Below are 21,747 nucleotides of genomic sequence, written 5' to 3' on the forward strand. Positions count from 1 at the left end.
TGCTCTTTTCGACTTAACAATATTTTGTATTGCGGTAGGAGCAAAGAATAAATTTTACTTTTTATAAATCTCTGTATGAAAAAGTCAGATTTTGTTAGGTCGGGAAATCTACCTAGCATCATTTATGTGAAAAAGAAAACAGTACTATTATGTGGCTTCTATTCCAAACATATCGCAAAGTATACTAAGTACAACATTATTTAATAAAATTTAAAGGAATTAAATTTTGCATCTGCAGTGTCAAATTTAACACAGACAGTTACACAGAAATTTAACAAGAACAAAATATTTCGAATTTCCGAAGTTCGTAATTACTATTATTCTATTTGAAATTTATTCAACTAATGTAGAAGATAAGTGTTTCCATGCTCGAACAAATGGCAAAAATCACATCTTGTAATCATGTTTAGTTTAAAAAGCATTTAATATTTACAGAGATGTTGCATTTCTTTAACACAAATTAACTCTAAAACTGTATGATTTAGCTTCAATATATGTTTATGAAAGCAAGATTTAAATTCAACAAGAAATTTAAAAATGCAATAATATAGAGGGTGTTCCATTTGAGAAAGTTAAGTCAGATAACCCCCAGAAGAGTTAGCACACCTTCTAGAATAAAAAAATTGTTTTAATAGAAACTTTTGTTTCTGGAAAGAATCTATCTTAGGTGGGACATCCTATATGATTTCATAAAATTATAATTGTGCTTTTAACAAAATTTTGGGACAAATGTCGTTATCCATTCTTAATAAATTTAGTATAAGTATTCTTTTAGCCATAGCATTCCTCATTATTAGGACACTACATTCGTGAAAGAATGTTCTAAGTTTATAAATACGTGCGGGTTGTCTCATTTAAAATTCGTCCCTGAAATATTCGCGGTGCAAATTAAAAAATAAATTTCACAGTGGAAAAGTGCATATAAATTCATAGGATATTTCTTTTCCTTCATATAATTTTTTAGATATAAACATGAAAGCCCCAAAAATAATCTAAAATAGTGGGAGATATGCCTATATTAGATTTACATAATGTTTTGTAAAAAATGTTTTTTATTTTAAATATAAAAAATAAACTGAATGTCAGTCTAGCTTCTCCGGAATAACCTTGCAGTGACGTAGAAATTCCTGGTACTTATTTAAACAATATTATTTATACTGCGGGACTAATTATTGTATTTTGTATAATTACACCAAAACACCTTAAAAAAATAGGTGTCTATAATACAATAATTTTGTAACGCATATGGTGAATTTATTGATAGAATGTAGAGGATCAATTTGATGGTTAAGAATGGAAAGAACTACCGAATCTTCATTTTGAAATATATAATAGCTGTAGATAATCGATTTGTGAACAGATTTTTCATGGTATTTCTCCAGCAAAATCTTCGATTTTTCGTGGGAAATATTGTATGTAGCTGCTATTGTACATCAAATTTATTTTAACATTGTTTTTTAAATAGTGACGATGAATTTCACTGTGTTTGTCAAATAATTATGTTACATGAAACGAGAAGTTGTCATTCCTCCAATTTTAATTATGTGAATATTCTAATACTTATAAGAGGTGCCTCTTTAATGTGAATGACGCAAGAATTTTTATTTTTACAGTATCGAATTAAAATTGTAATTATTCTGTGAAGAGATAGATACAATCGATTTCAAATTTTCCATTCTAAAAGTCTTCAGCCACTTTTTATCAATAACTTCGACATTTTCGATTTGTGATAAAATGATATGCTCTAAAAATACTGTCAGTGTCATGTAGGTAACTTTTGTTAAAAATATAAGTACTTACATAGAAACATTTGCAGTTTTTTGTACAATTAACAGTGCATATTGGATAAATAAATAACTACTTTCAAACTAAATTAGTTTAAGAGTCTGTTCTCTGTACACTGCTAAGGTATCGCTGCGGGGTCGGGTGCACGGGCGTTACAGCTGGAGGCGGAGACTATCGCTCTCCCACTACGATGATTTTACAGTGGACGTATTTAGGTTGATTTAAACGTAAAACTAACGTTACAATTTTTACTTCAATAATTGTGTCAATTTAGAATTAATACAATTATTGTACCGCAATTGTACAAACAAATTTCATCGCAATACAAAATTGAATAACCGACATCCCGTGGACGTCAATTTAACGCTCCTTCTCTTTTTTGGTTTTATGAGAAAAAGTTATTCTTGATGAAGAGTTCTGCATGGCCTAAAATCCAAAATGAAATAATCAGATTTCAATTTTTTGCAGTCGTATACGAGGTTTGTCGAAAAATGTAAATTTTGCTCAAGAGTAAAGTACCTTTATTTTTTAAAATATCGACAATCGTTATTTAAAGTTGATCCAAATAGAAAACTACGGTCAGGTATCCAATATTATCCATTTACCATTAAAAAACAGATTTTGTTATTTTTACAAACTCTTCTCCGTATTAGCATTGATAATTTACGTCTAGAGATAGACATTAAATCTAACAGGTAAGGTAGTCGGATTTTTGTAATTTTTGATATTTATGGTATGTGTAGTTTGGACCTTGAATAACAATTTTTCGAAGTAGTTCTACGCTACGTTCATAATTTACCGAGATAATCGATTTTGAAGTTTTACCTGACAGCTAAATCCACTAGATGTGACACACTCCTCAACTGGGAGCGTGGCCTAATAGGTAGCGTTAGGAACTGACAGTCAGTATATCGCTAGTTCGAGTCCGTCGCGTGAAATTTTTTTTTTTTTCATAACGCACCATATGGTATTTTATTATTTTTTTTCATCTCGAAAATTATGAACAAACGAAATATTATAATAAATACTTATGTATATGTAGGAATATTCAAATATTTCATTAAAAAGCACAATTGGTTGATAAACAATATTTATTATGAACTAACAATAAGATTTCATTAAAAAAAACAAACGAGGTCAGGTAGGATGTTCTTTTATTTTATATTTATGTTACTATTTGACACGCAGTGTGGCACGAGCCAGAATAGTAGTTATCATAAAAAAAATGGGAAGCAGAAATTTTTTAAGCATCTAGCTTCCTTTCTTTTTTTTCTTATCTCGAAAATTATGAACAAACGAAATATTATGATAACTGTATGTAGGAATATTTTTCAAGTGTTTAATTAACATTTTGAGCTAGGTTGTGTGGGTCGTGATTAAAAAAACACACCTGCTCGGGCATAGAAAGTTTCTGCTTCCCATGTTTCTATGATAACTATCATTCTGGCTTATGCCACACTGCGTAAAATTTCAAATACTAAAATTAAAATAAAAAACCTACCTGACCTTGTTTGTTTTTTTTTAAAGAAACTTTATTGTTAATTCATAATAAATATTGTTTATCAACCAATTGTGCATTTTAATGAAATATTTGAAGAATATTTCTACATATACGTAAGTGTTTACTATAATATTTCGTTTGTTCATAATTTTCGAGATGAAAAAAATAATAAAAAACTATATGGTGCGTTTTGAAAAAAAAAATGTCACGCGACGGACTCGAACCAGCCATCTCGTGACTGTCAGTCCCGAACGCTACCAATTACGCCACGCTCCCAGTTGAGAAATGGGTCACATAATGCTAGTGGATTTAGCTGTCAGGTAAAACTTCAAAATTGATTATCTCGGTAATTTATGAACGTTGCGTCGAACTACTTCGAAAAATTCTTATTCAAGGTCCAAACTACACATACCATAAATATCAAAAATTACAAAAATCCGACTACCTTACCTTCTCCTGTAAGATGCACTGACAAACCAATGGAATTTTTGATAGCAAACGTCAAAACGCTAGTTACAATTTATAAAATACAAGAAATGGCAGCTCTGTTAACTTCTTAGGAGAAAATTTAAATAGTTTTGATTGTGGGAGATGATTATAAAACTCATCAAGAAGCGGCAGTCATTTTTAATAACAGGCATCCGAATAGAAATCTCGGAGAATAAGTTCAATATGACCAAAAATAATTAAAAATCGTCAATATTCATCAACGAGCACTCGATCATAATTGAGTTATTTCACTAGTATGACCAGGTGCATTTGGAAACAAAAAACGTATACTTTCTCAAGAAAAACGGCAAAAAACGAAAACGGGATTATTGTCGGCATTTCCTTTAATAAACATGGGCTGGGATGGAAACGCCGAAATGTTGTGCTGTACAAATTAAATATACTATTACTATTAAAAATTTAATTATTACCGCTGATAGTGCAGTAAAAACATTTATTAAAAAATACATTTTTTAGTTTTCCGCTAGAAATAACGTTGCCTGGCTGTGCCGTACAACTTTTAACTCAAGATAGTTTTTATATCAATCTCTGATATAATATCTAATTGGATGCAAAAACTTCTTCCAATGAAAATAAAAGAATCGAACCCCGCAAGATCGATTAATTCAATACTCTCAATTGAAAACGTATAGATTATCACTGACTAGATATTTCTTTGAACTCCGGTCCTGTCCGCAATTACCAATCTCTAAGCCCATCCCACTGAGTAAAACACACGTGGTTGCAGCATTTAAAATATATTCGTTTCTGAAGTTGTAGACGTTCGGGATTTAGCATAGAATTTTGAGTAATTTTTATCAAATCAATATAATTTTGGTATCATTGCAAAGCTAAAAGATAGACCCACTTCCCTCTTGTAAGCAATTTTTGATTTAAGCCTTTATTTTTACGTAAATAAATTGTAAATATGACGATTTCTTGCATAGTTTACTCTTTAAATTTAAACAATTAGAAACCAATTTTGAAAAAACTGTTACAAGACAGCAGTAGGAAAACACTTTGTCTTTCGATTGTTTTTTTATTTGGGCCGCTATGTTTATTCGTTTTCCAAATATGTGTTATGGGCCGAACCCTTAAAATGGGTTTATTTCAAGCGCGTGACGGACTCTTAAGTTTAAGTATTTACTTAAACATTTTACACTTGTTTTGTCTTTCTGTTTCAAGCAGTTGTGTTGTTTCAAATTGTAACATACAAATAAACATTATGATACTTATGAAAATTGTTTAAAGTTTCATTTACAGTTTTGCAACAAAGTAAATTTTATATAAGAACTGAATTTCGGTTATTCTACGTGCCAACTTTCACAAACATGTTTCTATCTTCAATAATAGTTAAAAGTATTCTTTGTTCTAAATAAACATGAGCGTCGTTGTTCAGTTTGGTTTATCCAATAATGCAATGTAACTTCAATTTATTTTGTTTTAGATCGGGTACGTAGGTAATATTGTTTTATAATAAATTAGGTTTATTTATTCCAGTAAGCTAAGCAGTTATTATTTAATAGGGTTATTAAAATTTGAAGCATTAATTTAGCTCTATACTACTTACATCATACCTGTAATTATTACATGTTTTAAACTTTTATTAAGTATAGGTGTTAATTTTCCATTGGAAATAATGCTACTACACAATTCTGTAAAAATAAATTTAGTTTCTCACAATTTTCCATTCCTTTTAGGTGAAGGTAATAAATGCAGTTGTTAATTGCTCCCGGATTTTTTCAATACAATTTTTTATGCCGAAAAATTATATTTTACGGTGTGGTGCACAGTTAATCTTTTATTTCATTGAATTTTTGAGTGGAGTGGCCTCAGAATTAGTTGTAAACACGTAAATATTACTTCCTTCATTCATAACTGTTGTTTAACATCACGTAAGCAACTATAAGACCTATGCTTCTACTTTTATTATGGTTCTATTCTATTATGAAAATATAACTTCCTTTCCGTTAATAATAACAATAACTCTTGTAGCATTGTTGTCAGCATTTTCGGAACGCATAACATCTGCCGAAGTTTGTGAATAATTTGCACAAGTTACGGATGTCTCTTTTTGTAAGGAACAGCTATATTTTCCTTGGATTTTCCTTGCAATATCAAGTATGTTAGATCTCCTCAACATAACTTTCTGCTACAAATGAGCTCTTCCATCCACCATGCCGTTTGATGGTTGTAAGATTAGCACCTTTATTGGCCAATAAAATTGTTGCAGTGCGCCTCATACAGTGGCCAGTATATGCTCCTTAGACAAGGCGAAATCGGCGGCTTCGTATGAAAAAATTAGTGGATTCGATTTTTTTGCATAATCACCTCCGTGAGATGTCCCTGAATGAGGGTCAAAATGTTACCGGCCGGTAACCTGGTCACAATTTTTTTAAACTAATTTTTTTTAAAACAAATTGCAAAAATAACTTGTCTAACTATAATCCCCTTTTTGTGTTCTATCAAATTAAAAAACTCTGACCATGTGAAAATAATTTCTAAGATTTCAGTAGCATTTCGTTAGTAAATGCAGGTTGTTCTAAAAAATTCGGCAATATCTAAGAAAGTCCTTATGATTTTTAATTTAAGATTGACAAAAAGAAACTATTATTAATGTACATGAAATATCACATTCACCAGACTAAAAATGTTATTATGTATATTGTTTGTTTTATATTTTATGATCTAAAATCACTGGATAATTGATTATGCTAATTTCAATTATTGGGCTATTGTGATATAAAATTGTTATTCGTAGAGTCCTGAAGACGTTGTAATGGAAGACTGACCTAAATCCAGATAAACTAACAATTCTGTAAGACTAATCACCAATCTACTGTCACATTTTTGTGTTTGGAAGGCAGGTGGCCTGTTTTGTCGCCCTAGGGATTGCTGGTTAATTACTCCCCACAAATTAAATAAATTGAGACAATTAAGCCTTACTTTTAATGTTGAATAACTTAAAGGATACGCCTGTAAAAAGATACTGACAAAGTAAAGTTGTTTTAGTGCTTTCAACTGGAAGCCATTAATGTTTTATGGGGGCAATACACAAATTTCCTTTCTTAACGCAATCCAGATATATCTCTTTAAACATTTTATTTCTGATTGTCAGTTACAGAATTAGAGAAGTTGTGAAAACGTAGATTCAAACGCATTTAAGATAATAAAGCAATCAATTTTATTATGGATATAAAGTGTTTAAAATTTAATTCAGTTTTACTTAATGTGGTATATCTTATTTATTATTTATTAGGAAATCCTATATCTTTAACAAAATAATTTAATATCTTATGTTTTATATGTATGTCGGGTACTTGGCGCAAGGTATGATTTTTTAGATGTACGTCTGACGTAAATGGTGCTCTTACGTCGTTTTATTATACGTAATTTGTTTTTTACGCTATTATATCATAATCTTTATTTTATATCAAAATAAGACGAGAATTAGTAAATTAATATGAAATTATACCTTATAGTCCTTCCAAGATTTCTTCTTGTTAATCACGGCATACTAAATAAGAAGTTATATACATATGGATTTAGAGGTAAACTTGGTGACTAGCTCAAATCCTATTTATCTGAGAGGAAGCAACTTACAGAGGTTAATAACTCAAAACCTGAGTCTATTACTTGCGGAGTTCCCCAGGGGACAGTTTTGGGGCCCTTATTATTTATAATATATGTCAATGATTTGGTGTGTAGTGTTAGCAATGGAAGTCTTGTACTTTTTGCTGATGATACTTCATATCTGGTGTCTGAATATGATTACATTATATTAACAGCTCAATCAAATGACCTTTGTAATTGGTGCAGAAAGAAACATCTTATTATGAACAAAGTTAAAACTGTTATTATGAATTTTACTCCTAGAGTCAACAGTACGAATTTTAGTCATCTGCTTAGAATCGATCAAAGATCCATAAAACAGGTACAAGAAACCAAATTTTTGGGTTTGTATTTAAACAACACTTTGAGTTGAGAATCTCATATAGATACTCTCTGTAAAAAGCTTGCAACTGTTTGTTTTGCATTGTATAGACTTAAATATATTGTTAATAAGTCGGTGCTGTTATCCCTCGTGTTATCCTATTATTCTGTGCATTGCTCTTCAAGGCTTAAATACGGGATAATTTTTTGGGGTTCATCTAGTTTTATTAACAGGGCTTTTATAATGCAAAAGAGAGCAATTAGAAATATTTTATTGCTAAACCCAAGGGAGTCTTGTAGATCTAAATTTAAAGATTTAAAGCTACTGCCGCTTCCATGTATTTATATTAAAGTAGTAAAATTTATGAAAATGGTTTTAATAAAAGTTGTCTGGAATCATGTGGGCCATGTAAAGAAAATATTTTTAGTTTTACAGGGTGTTCCCATTTCGCGTGGGCGCTACATAACTTTGTTATTTTAAATGGAATACCCTGTATATTATGGCATTTTTGGATTCCTTAGTTAATATTAGGTAGAGTTTATTAAATGTATATAGTGTTTAAAACTTACCGTTTTCGAGAAAATCAGTTGTTTTTGAAAAAAATAACGAATTGAGCCCTCTAAATGAGGCTAGATAGCATCTAAACCGTAAGAGCTAGAAACCTGCAGTTTCCGCAGTTCGTTTTGGCATAAATTACTCTATCTTGTCATCTGTGAGCAAAACGTGTACGTTATTCAGACTCGGAATACTAAATAAATACTAAATAAATACTAAATAATATTAAATACCGAGACCTTCATTTAATTGAAGAAAAAGTTGAGAAAAGTAGCTATGTAACAGCTTGCAATTGTATTAGTACAACGTCGATACATAGGATTTTACAAAAGCACAGCACACCACAGCACATCCTTATTGCATCCAATTACATCAAGAGTTACTAAAAGTAGACTTTCAGCGGAAACTGGAGTTTTGTCAGTGGGCACTTGATATGTTAAATCAAGATGTGGTTTTTTTAAACGAGTCATGTTCTCCGACGAGGTTACTTTTTATAAAAACGGTTTTGTTAATAGTCATAATTGCCATTATTACGACACAGCAAATCCTCACCAATTCCGGACAACTCATAGCCAACGATCGTCTTTGAACGTGTGGGGAGCAATTTTGGGAACCCAACCCATGTCATTGGCCCATTCTTTTTTGACCAGCATCTAACTGGAGTAGTGTATTTAAACTGTTTAACAAACACTCTAGAAGATTTGTTAGGCGACATACCTTTAGCTACCCTTCGAAGAATGTGGATGCAACATGATGGTGCTCCACCTCACAATACCGCTGTGGTTCGTCAGTTTTTACACGAAACTTTTCCCAAAAGATGGATGGGGGAACCAGTGAGTTGGCTTTCAAAGTGTCCAGATATGACAAGTTGCGACTTTTTTTATGGGGATTTATAAAAAGCAAAGTTTACGTTATACCACCACCAACTACCACGGAAGATATGTGGCAGCGCATAGATATTTTATTCTGTGAGACATATACAAAATATATAAGAAACGTCAGATCAAGATGTAAAAAACAGAAATTACATTTTAACAAATATTTAAACACACGTCATATATAAAAAAAACATAAAATATATAAAACATAATATAAAAAAGAGTAAATAAACGTTACAAGTAATGCTTGATTAGGTATAAAAGTCTGCGGTACTATACGATGGTGGTCTAAAGAGTTTCCGACCTCAACATGAAGATGACCGCACTCGTAAATAAAAGCTAGTGAATTTCGTTGTTCCTCTGTTGACAGTTACTCACCAAAGTTTCAGCCATTTTGGACGCGCAGTTGTTATGTAACAGTCGTTTGAGTGAGTTGTGTTTTTATGAAAATGGACAAAATCGAGTATCGAGCTGTCATTAAATATTTGTTTTTGAAAAGAAATACGCCTACGTAAATCAAAGATGAGTTGGATTCTGTGTATGGGGACTCTGAACCATCATTTACCACAGTGAAATTTTGGGCAGCTGAATTTAAACGTAGCCGTAAGAGCTTGGGAGACGATGAACGTTCGGGACGTCCAAAAACTGCAACTACCGAATCGCCAAAGTTCACCAAATGGTGCTAGACGACCGCCGAATTTAAGTGAGAGAGATAGCAGAGGTTATGAACATATCAAAAGAACGTGTTTGTCACAATCAACATTTAAACATGAGAAAGCTGTCCGCGCGTTGGGTGCCGCGTTTGCTCACGTTAGACCAAAAACGTGTTCGAATGAACATTTCCAACGCTCTGTTGGCGCAGTTTAGGCGCAATAAATCCGAGTTTTGGCGCCGATTAATTACTGCAGATGAAACTTGGATACACCACTATACGCCCGAAACAAAAATACAGTCCAAACAGTGGACTGCAAAGGGGGAACCGGCTCCAAAAAAAAAAAAACGAAAACTGTTTCTTCGGCTGGGAAAGTGATGGCGACTGTTTTTTAGGATAGTCATGGAGTTATTTTAATCGATTATCTTCAAAAAGGAAAAACCATTACAGGAGCATACTATGCATCATTACTTGACAAGCTGAAGGCAGAACTTGCGGAAAAACGGCCACATTTGCAGAAAAAGAAAATCCTGTTTCACCAAGACAACGCACCGTGTCACACCTCAGCGGTTGCCATGGCGAAAATCCACGAAATACGGTTTGAACTGCTTGACCATCCGCCTTACTCACCAGATCTAGCCCCAAGTGACTTCTTTTTGTTCCCTCATCTAAAAATTGCGCTCGGAGGACAGAGATTTTCATCAAATGAAGAGGCGATCACCTTCATGAACAATTATTTTGCAGAGAAAAACGCCGAGTACTATTTGGACGGGGGTTACAGAGATGGGAGCATCGCTGGGAGAAGTGTGTAGAGTTACAAGGAGATTATGTTGAAAAATAAAAAAAATCTGAAAAAATGTCTTGTATCTTTGTTAGGTCGGAAACTTTTCAGACCACCCTCGTATAAGCAATTTTCAACAAGATACAATTTTAGATTGAATTTAAAAGCATTTACACTTTAAATATTTTTTATATTTTCCGGAAGATTGTTGAATACTTTGGCTTGGAGCTTTAAAAGTAATATTTCTCTAGAATGAGGTATGCGCAAATCATTTTTTATTCTAGTGTTTATGTGTGTGAAAAAAAAGTTTTTCAGCTCGTAAGATTAAATGTAGGTCCTAGTATTTCCGGGCCTGAATAACGTACACGTTTTGCTCACAGATAATAAGATAGAGTAATTTATGCCAAAACGAACTGTGAAAACTGCAGGTTTCTAACTCTTACGATTTAGATCCTATCTAGCCTCGTTTAGAGAGCTGAAATTGTGATTTTTTTCAAAAACAACTGATTATCTCCAAAACGGTAAGTTTTAAACACCATGTACATTTAATAAACTCTACCTAATATTAACCAAGGAATTCAAAAATGCAATAATATACAGGGTGATTCATTTAAAATAACAAAGTTATGAAACGCTCACGCGAAATGGAACACCCTGAAAAGTTGAAAATATTTTCTTTACGTAGCCCACATGACTCCAGGAAACTTTTATTAAGTCCTTTTTTTATAAATCTTACAGTTACAGAGTTACAGAAGAATCCCTCTTAGGTGGAACACCTTGTATAAATTGAAAAATAAAACACATCACATTTTAATCAAATTCTGTTAACTATAACAAAGATATTATAGCACTGTCCATCATTTCAAAATTGGCTAATTAAGTAATTACTACACTTAGATCAACAAAATGGCAAACAGACGTTGTATCTAATATAATAGTTTATATATTCGCATTTATGTTTAAAAGGGAAAGGATGAAAAGTGCAATGCATAGTATTATTGAGAAATAATCAACTGTGTTTAATTTAAACATTATTTTAAAATAACCGTAATATCCACAAAAAAAATTATAAAAATTCCAATAAAATGAGATTTATATTAACGATTTTTTAAAACTAACAAGATTCGTGAAATTGATCACTGCTGTTATTAAAAAGTTCAGTAATTTCACCGTATTTTAAAAATAAACACCAAACTTTTGTTTTAAAAACGGTATATTATAAAGTTCCAAGAAATGCGTTTGATTCGAGCTAGCATCGTGAAATTACTTGTTTTATGTTATATAAGCGGTGTATCTTAATATCTGGAATTTGGGTTTTATAGATCTTTTGCAAAATAAAGCATTTTCAGGTCATACATTTTGAGCTAATAATCAGTCTTTACATTCTATACCTTTCAAATGATTTAATCATCGTCAGATTTTCCTTTAGGTTTGGTAGTAAATTGAGATAATATTAAAAACACAATTACGAGACAAACGTATATTTACGTACATAATATTTGTTTCCATGGTAGAACATTTTTCCAGGATGACTTAATGTTTACAGGAATGAGATTTGCGGTTTAAAATAGCGCTCGTAGTCGACATTTCATTCATATTTTATGCAATAACTAACTACCCACGAATATTTAACAATCCGAATTGAAATATTTTAATGGGGTCTTAGGATTCGGTGAACTTCGGTGACGCTTATAAAGAACGTGCCAGCCTGTGTTTACCTTTATTGATCACCCAGGAAATTCCACAGTGAGAAAGTCGCTTATTGATTGTTTTATAGCCCGGTCAAATGCGGAAATACTCTAGTTCTACGTACAACCCCACCCGGGTATTTTTGATTATTTACGTTTCATAATTATCGAACCTCTGAATAGTCGAGACTAGACAGCTATTCAGAGCAATGAAAATAAAAATAAAAATTTTATACTATCCATTAAGTTTTAAGATGTAACTCTGTCAACTGAACCAGTAACCTTGAAAAAGATAATAAATAATTATCGAAAGCTTGGTTTAAGTTAAATAAGAGTTTTCTTTCAACCACCAATTGACGACATCCCCAATATATAATTTTTTGGTCTCTATATATATATATATAAGAAAGAAAGAAAGAAAGAAAGAAACTTTAAACTTGATTATTTTGCCTTTTTTCATCAATTATTGCTATTTTGCAACATCGGTAATAAATTTAAAAATTTTTAACTTATGATATATTGTGCAAAATTCAATTCTAAAAATTTTTTTCCTCTAATATTTTTCCAAAATGCTTAGGTTCCAAGATATAAATAAAAAACTCAGATAAAATAGGTACTTTTTCCAATTTTTTAAACATTTCTCAATTTTGAAAATGTTTCGGACCTCGCCCTGATCTAGGAATCCACACTTTAATTATGTGAATTGTACTGAAGATAATCCAGAAAAAATTTGCTTGCTTCCTCTCACATCCACCTCAAAACAGATCCGCCCTGGTCTATAAACATTTTACGAGTATTCTACATTTAATATATTGTTTTTCTGATATCAATTTTTTTTAAATATAAATTTCAATATGTATTTTGAATTACTTAATTATTTTCAATCTATGATTATAATTCTTATAATTTCCACTTCAAACGGTAATACAATATGTGGGAATTCAAATACCTAATGAATCATACAATACAAGTATGTATTGTATTTAAAGTGTTTCTCAGAAAATAGAATTTATGCGTAGTAGTGTATACTTTATACTTGAGTTACATCAATTCATTAAAATCGTTTTTTAATTACTCTTCATACGAATTGTATGATGAACTCTTTTAGTTCTGAAAATTACAAAATTAGAAAAATACAGAAAGAAGGATAAGATGTTTGAATAAAAATAAAATGTAGAATTCATGATTTTTTTATTAGTATTTTATGTATTAAAAATACGTAATTATTTCCATTTTTTTGTCTAACAGCGATTATTTGTGACATCTTATTTTGGATATTTTGCGACCTAAAAATGTTGACATCAGTGAATTGGTCTTAATACGTTTGTTTAAATATTTTTTAAATTCTTTAAAATTTTTAGTAAACTTCTATATTCTATTTATCTCAATATATGCACAACTATTGTTTAAACACTATGTGTCTTGCATAGACTTAGAAAAAGACGAGGCACAATTTTTTTTTTCGGTAGTGACCATTATGAAAGTACCTTAATATTAGGCGAAAATAACAAAAATGTAAAGTTGATTTTTATTTTTGCAGTCTGGTTCGGATTCAGGACGAGATCGCCTTGCACAAAATAACAAATGAGACTGCAGTCAACATACCGGTGGCTTGCCAAGACAGCTCGCCAGACACACCTCAACCCGCTTACGACATCAAACAAGGGTGGATGAACGGCATCTTCGGTTGTCTTAGGCCGGTGCTATCCATTATTGGGAAAGGGGTCGTCGAAAATAGGAATACGCAAGGTAAGGATAACCGAGAGATTGAAACTGTTTAGAGTACGGTATTGATTGATCATTTTAACCATAAAAAATTGAGTGATTTGAAATGCGCTACGAGTAAATGCACATACGTATGTTTAGGAACAACAAGGGTTGAAGTTTTATGGTGTGAGTGTCAGTCATAAGTGCTTTGTTATCTCCAGTCGTTCACTTTATGAATTATGTATGAATTGTGGTACTAATATTTTTTTCAATTCCTCCAAAGGTATACTTTTATATTTACATACAGTTGTTTGAAAAAATCTCCATAAAATTTGAGATGAAGGGCAAATTGAGCAATAGTTGGATTTAATTTTGTTCGGCTTTACAAGTAAAAAGTAAAATGATCAATACATTTGCCGGATTCTATAACCTTAACGTCGACGCCAGATAATAGATTATTCGTTTTCGAGGTAATTAGTTATATTTTTTTGTTATTTAACGATAAGATATGATAGAAATACAATCAGTAGCGAAATGAAATAATGTGGCACGGACTGATAGATATAAGCACGTAGGATGATCGGTTATAAATCCCTCTTATTGCAATTAGAAATATTTCAAAAATATATATCACAAACATTTCAGTATATAAATTTCACAGCAATATTATTAGTACAGTCATTGAAGCTTTTCACCTCGGAATTCTTTGAAACTGAACCGATTGACTTGAAATTTGGCAGATAGTTTAGAGGTCAATGAACATTAGTGACATAGCGCCGATTGACTCTTCCATCCTGTTGAGGGTTTCAAAAATAACGATAGGGAATCAAATTTTAAGCAAAAAATAATCGAAAATTTTTTTCGAGAAATCAATAGTTTTTTAATTATGCACGATTGAAAACTTGGAATTTTGAGTGAAAAAAAAAAACACTTTCAAAGTATTTTTCGCGAATAACTATAATATCAGTGTCAAGATCTGGTAGTCTTAGCGGCCATTTCCTGTTTATAATCTGAAGATGTTCGTTATTCAAGTAATGAATTTAAAAGTTATTTAAATTGAAATGACGTTTTCTGAAATTAAATTGACCCATTAACTGGATTTGTAATTAATATTTGCTCTCTCTAGTAGTTAACTCCAAAACTTTAAAATGTATTAAGAATTTAAAAAAATGTCCAGAAAGTCCTATTTTTAATTAGTTTGCTTTATTAGATTCATATCACCGTTGCCATAATAATAGTATTGACAAATATGTATAATTTCAGATGACTGGGAAATACCGTTTGATCAAATAACAGACTTGACGTTTCTCGGCTGCGGGGGACAGGGCGCCGTCTTCTCCGGCATGCTAAACAGTACGCCTGTGGCAGTGAAAAAGGTTTCTGAACTGAAAGACACTGATATTAGAAATTTACGTAAATTAAATCACCCTAATATAGTTAAGTTTAAGGGAGTGTGTACGCAGGAACCGTCATGCTATTGTATTATTATGGAATTCTGTCCGTATGGACCTCTTTTTAATTTGCTCAAGAACCAGAAGAACGTAGTCACGATAAACAGGGTGGTGTCGTGGGCCAAACAAATTGCCAATGGGATGCATTATCTACACACGCATAAAATTATTCATCGAGATCTAAAAAGTCCAAAGTAAGTACACCTACATAACATATGTAAAATAATTTATTTACACACCTATTTAGTTTCTTGGAATTTTTTGAAATTTGGTGCTTTATCAATAACAATCCACGATTTTCTTATCTTGTTTACAGAATATATTCTATAAATACAGAAAATTTGACGCATTTTAATAGAAAAAAGTTGCCACAAATGTATGCCCACAACCTCAGAAATGGAGTAGTGAATAGTGTAATATTCTCTTCTTTTTTTATATATGGATTGTTGACGATGTCAATTACTACTATTAATTTGTTCTAAAGTTATTTGAATACAAAGAGAAAAAGAATTGCTACTCTCAAATTCGACAAGCTAAGGATATAGGGTTTATATTTATTTAAGAATTTCTTTGTTCTTTCAATCAAACCAGTTTTCCAACCAAATTTTAGAAACCAATTTTGAAAGGTATTAAAATAATTTTCCAAGGTAAACTATCCGATTTTACAATCAATTTGGTACTTTACCCAAGTAACAAATATCAGTATCAAAATACTTTGTTGATTTTATATTTTAATCAGTAGCGACTCGTGATATTGTGAATAGGTGAACTCCGTGGCTTTTTTACGTGAGCAAGAAAGCAAAAAAAGCGCCGCAGGAAAAATTTTTTAAATTTTCAGGGTCAAACGACTAAATGCATCTGGAAATTTTTAGTTGCATTTGCAATATTATAGAAAAACTGATGTTCAAGAGCAGAATTTTCGTTCAGATTTTGTAAAAAATAATTAATACGCAACTATTTGGATATTTTATTAATCCGCTCTCAAGTAATAAATAGGAATAAATTTCCACGTCATTTTTTATTATGGAGATCTTCGCCAATAGCCCTACTGTAACCATAAATTAAAAAATATATTAATAATAATATCGGAACATTTTATTTACAATAAAATTAAGTAAAAGAAAAAAAAACAAAGTGATATATTTACCTAATAATTAACAAAATTGTTCCTACTTGGTTTATGAATATTAAAAAAATATGAAAAATATAAAAACATATTTTCATGAGCTAGCCAGCCTTATCTATTTACATATAAAACAACGCTACCAGTTTTTCGGTTGTCTGCAAAACAATTTGTATGTTTCCGAAAATACCATTTTAAATTCCTTGTATAATATTTCTATAGTTTTTTGAACTTCTAAATTACGAAATTTTTCGTCTCTGTACAAAATATTAAGTTCGTTTTTCAACCTATCTATTTCAAAAACGTTTGGATACATTTTATAATAAACATTTAAATGATTTTTCTGGAAATTTGTTTGCATGTTCGGGAAATTCTTTGGAATAAAGCAAAAAAATTTAAATCATGTAAATTCCCAAAACGAGTAGGTACTTAATTAAAGGGAAATATATTTCGAAAATATTTCTAATTCGTCGCAACTTTTGCTCCGTTTACTTGGTAGTCCAGTAATATTTTTCGTATAATTAAAAATATTTTTAAATTTTTCTTTGTTTCTTAATAAATCAGAAATTCTTTGACTACTGATTTTAATTTGTTTAGAGCAGTAGTTTACGTCTTGAAAAAGGTGTTTCAAGAGATAAAACAATTTTGTGAGATAGATTCATTATTAGTTACCTATGTAAGTTTTTGATAATATAATAAGTATCTATTAAATTACGTTAAATTTAGTCTTCCTTTGTTTTGTTGTAAGGAAGTTGTTTTTTATTTACTTTAAATTAATACCTGCCTTGTCCTTAAAGCCTTTGTACTATCCTTCACACTGACATCAGACACTACCCACGTACTATGCGATGCGTACATTAACCGCGAATTAAAACTGTAAGTAGCTTTGAGCCGGCTTCAGTTCCCTCGTAAATCATGTTATTTTAACCGCCTCGGGTGGAGGGGGAACTGCAGTCAAGTGTGACGCGCTTACAAGCAAAGAAATTCTGGTCTCACTGTGGTGGGGACTAGTAGGAAGTAACAGTATCCAATGCCGCTCCGATGAAAACGGCGAGCGGCGGATATTCAATATTCAGACAATTATTTTATACTCATTTTCATTTTTGATAAATGTAATAGGTATTTGGAAATTAGTTTACCTAACTGTTTATTTATGTCAGTAGTAGAATAGTAGGTATTAAAATATGCGGTGTGAGAGCCAAATTTTACAGTGTTTCATATGACGAGTCGCCACTGATTTCAATCATGAGAGCATCAAATAAGTCACTTTAAATTTATCATATAGAGAAAGTAGCAACATAGCAAATACAACTTGCTTTTTTAACTCATTTAGAGTCATTTTTATCGGTATAATAAATATAGTGCTTTTGGACCATTTTAACGTTACCCATGCAGATGGCATTAAATTGGTATTGTAAAAAGAACGATATAAACTGTTGTTCTTGTCTTGACAACTTCTTAGATATCGCCAACCCTTTAATTTCAAGCACTGGCGAGATCCAAAAATGCTGCTGGACTTGCTACCAGAACACCTTTCCAATTTATTCTTTCATCTCCATTACAGTTTCAGGTTCGAACTGTTTCTCCTGCAATGTGTCTATATCTTTTATAGCATAGTTTATGAAATCAATACTGCAGGCACACTATCATACACTATATTGCACCTAGTGCAACCTGGTGTGGGTTCAAGAGAAATACTTCCTATAATATAGTTTGTCTTTAATAGTCACCCTGTATATGGTGATTTACAAATGATGACCAAAAATTAAATCTCGTATTCTTTGATGAATTTTGAGGGGTCCTTTGCATAAAATTTTTCTAGGACACTTCGTTAAAAAGATACAGGGCGTTAAACTTCAAAAAATATTTTTAATTGTTTTAAATAAGTTAAAAACTAGTGAGTGAAATAATTTGAACTTGAGCACGTATTTATGTAAACATTGTAGAAAATCTGAGACCTTTTTGTAAAATTTAGATGCTTCAGTGGCAGAGATATAGGGAATCGGGGGCATATTTATCTAAATAAAATAGTATGCCACTGCGTTATGGTAATAATCATGATATTTTCGGATTCATCCTTCAATTTTCTACAAATTACTACTCTCTTATGTTTTTCGAAAAAAGCCAGTAAAACTTAAAAAACGAATTGAAATCACCGAATCTCAACCCACTGGATTTCTTTTTGTGGAGTTCTATTAAATGGGTGATAAACAGTGATAAAATTATACACCTGAGCAGTTAGAAGAAAGAATAAATAATGCTTTTCATCAGATTCAAGCAACAATAAATTTCGAACAAATTACATTTTGGTTACTAAAAAGATATCGTGCCTGTGTTTGTGGAAATGAGATATTTTTGAGCATTTACTCAAATAAAATTATTAAAATAATGACTAATTTTATTAATTTCTTTATTCGATTAAATAATCGAGTGATTAGTGTTTATCATATCATTTAAGTAAAAGTGTTTTCAGTTCGATTTTTAAGTTTTACTCGAAAATCAAGCTTTTTTCGAAAAACATAAAGGGAATAGTAATTTGTAGAAAATTGAAAGAGGCATTCGAAAATATCATGATTGTTACCGAGAAGCAGTGGTGTACTATTTTATTTAGAAAAATATGCCACTGATACCCTGTATCTAAATTTTAGAAAAAGGCCCCAGATTTTGGACAATGTTTACATAAATATACAATGTACCCAATCATTTCACTTACTAGTTCTTAAATCATTTAAGAAAAATATTTTATTAAGTATCTTTTTAATGAAGCGTCCCATATAAAAACTTTATAGGAATGACCCCTCAAAATTCATCAAAGAATACGAGGTTACATTTTTGGTCACTATTTGTGAATCACCCTTTATATTAAATGTAACAAAAATATTATCTTAAGTAATTTGCGACGTCTAAGTAACATTTTCTTTTTAGTGTTTTAATTGGAGATGAAGAAGTGATTAAAATCAGCGATTTTGGTACATCTCGAACTTGGAACGGAGTCAGCAGCGAGAAGATGACGTTTGCAGGCACCGTGGCTTGGATGGCACCGGAGGCCATCCAAGAACAGGCCTGTAGCGAAAAGGTTGACATTTGGTCTTTCGGTGTTGTTTTGTGGGAGCTTCTCACCTGCGAAGTCCCATATGATGGCATGGAGCAAAGTGCAATAATGTATTCGGTAGGCTCTGGAAAGCTGAAGCCACCGATACCGACTACTTGCCCGGACGGTTTTAAACTGATAATGCAGATGTGCTGGAAGCTGAATCCTAGAGAGAGGCCGTCGTTCAAATTAATTTGTAACCATCTGGAAATAGCTTCGGTGGAGATACTGGCGAAATACGAGGATAAAGCATTCTTCAAGACGCAAGAGAGTTGGAAGCAGGAAATCAAATCGCAAATTACGCAGTTTTGTGAACAATTGCAAAAACACAAAATTGAGTATCAACTAAAGGAGGAGCAGCTGATAAAAAGGAGGGAAATGGAAATCAAACACATTAAGGACATAAGGGAACTATACGACAGAAGATTGGAAAAAGTAAATCAGTTATATATAGAATTGGCGGGTTTTCTGCAGCAAGTGGAGAGAGCCAGGCAGGGAGGGAGAAAAAGGAGATTATTGCCCCCTTTTATGAAGAAAATGGAGAGGCGACGGTCTAGTAATCAGAGCACCACCCCAACTAGTCCGGAATGCAGTCTCACAAGTCCAGACAGTCCTCACATTGTAAGTATTGCTCGTATTTTTATGTAGAATAGCTCTGATAAAGAACGGATTTTGTTATTTTTTTCTTTAAGATAAAAAATCTATCATACAGGGATGGCCAGAAGTACGGAATAAAATTCGTATCTTTTGAATGAGTTAATTTTTTTAAAACGCCGAAACACGTTAACGGATTTTGATTTTTTCCCAACTTTCGGTAATATAATAATTAATTTTTCTTCAACCCCCTAACCCCCAGCTACCCCTACTTTTATAGAAAACCGAATCCAGCCATACCAAATAAACAAGTTTTATTTTTTCAATAACAAGTTTTTTTTCATATAGAAATTGAAACAACTAGATAATTTACAAAAATAAACTCAATGTCGCAAATGCTGAAAATGTCCTCCATTCACTATTTGGCATCCTCCAAGACAATAGTAAAAGCTGTCCACAGCATTCTGAATGACTTCAGCTGGTAAATTATGCATCTCCGCCCTAATCTTGTTCTTTAAATTCTCAATATTATCCGGTCTGTCCTGGTACACTCTTTCTTTCAAATATCCCCAAAGAAAATAATCCAGGGGTGTTAAGTCGGAGGATCTTGGCGGCCATTCAACTGTACCCCGTCTACCAATCCAGCGATTTGGAAACATGTCATCTAAGTATCTTCAAACGTCAATACCAAAATGTAGGGGAGCGCCGTCTTGTTGGAACCAAATTCTTTCATTCGGTATATCTGGATCAATTTCATGAGGGAAAATCACAGCCAGAGCAGGAATCAGGTCAAATGTTAGGAAATCCAGGTAGCGTGCGGCAGTAAGATTTTCTTAAAAAAAAATGGGCCCAAGATTCTGTTGTTGATGATACCTGCCCATACATTAACTTTTTGTGGATGCTGCGTATGCGATTCGCATGTCCAGTGTGGATTTTCCTGGGACCAAAAGCGATAGTTGTGCCTGTTAACCACTCCATTTAAATAAAACGTAGCTTCATCCGAAAAAAGTACGTCTCGTTGAAAACCATTATTGTCATCACACCGTCTCATCATTTCTTCACAAAATTGTAATCGCCTATCATAATCGTCTTCCAAAAGCTCTTGGACAAGACATACCTTATAGGGGTGGTATTTCTCTTGTTTCAGAAACATTCGAATTGCAGTTCGAGAAGCATTGTGATTGCGGGCCAATGAAACAGTTGAAGTATGAGGATTTTTAACAAGTTCTAATGTAATGACTAATTTCTTTTCTTCATTCAAAGCACGTGCCCGTCCAGTTTTGGGCAAAGTCTGTACTGTACCGTGTTCCTCAAATTTGTGAAATATTTTGCTAACTGTCCCTGTTTTCGGGATATTTCACATTAAATAAATCGCGCACTTCAGCCTGACTTCTTATTTTGTCTCCACATCCAAGCAATATCAAGATTTCGATGCGTTGCCTTTCCGACAATACCATTGCAATTCAGTAAATAACTTGATTTTGACACAATAGTAACGTTTCGAATTCCAATTTGCAA

At 32.1% G+C, this 21,747-nt stretch overlaps 1 protein-coding gene across 2 annotated transcripts in view; it reads left to right on the plus strand.

The window, feature by feature from the left end:
- Positions 1 to 21,747, plus strand: part of LOC108908710 (mitogen-activated protein kinase kinase kinase 13) — a 78,733-nt gene that overhangs the window by 45,605 nt on the left and 11,381 nt on the right. For both annotated transcript variants that reach the window (XM_018712828.1, XM_018712827.2), the window contains exons 2-4: positions 13,804 to 14,012; positions 15,234 to 15,615; positions 19,470 to 20,256. In XM_018712828.1, coding sequence (XP_018568344.1) covers positions 13,804 to 14,012; positions 15,234 to 15,615; positions 19,470 to 20,256 — 1,378 coding nt within the window. The remainder of the gene's footprint in view (positions 1 to 13,803; positions 14,013 to 15,233; positions 15,616 to 19,469; positions 20,257 to 21,747) is intronic.

The sequence above is a fragment of the Anoplophora glabripennis genome, unplaced genomic scaffold, assembly GCF_000390285.2.
Source record: "Anoplophora glabripennis isolate ALB-LARVAE unplaced genomic scaffold, Agla_2.0 scaffold161, whole genome shotgun sequence".
In the NCBI taxonomy this organism is placed as follows: Eukaryota; Metazoa; Arthropoda; class Insecta; order Coleoptera; family Cerambycidae; genus Anoplophora; species Anoplophora glabripennis.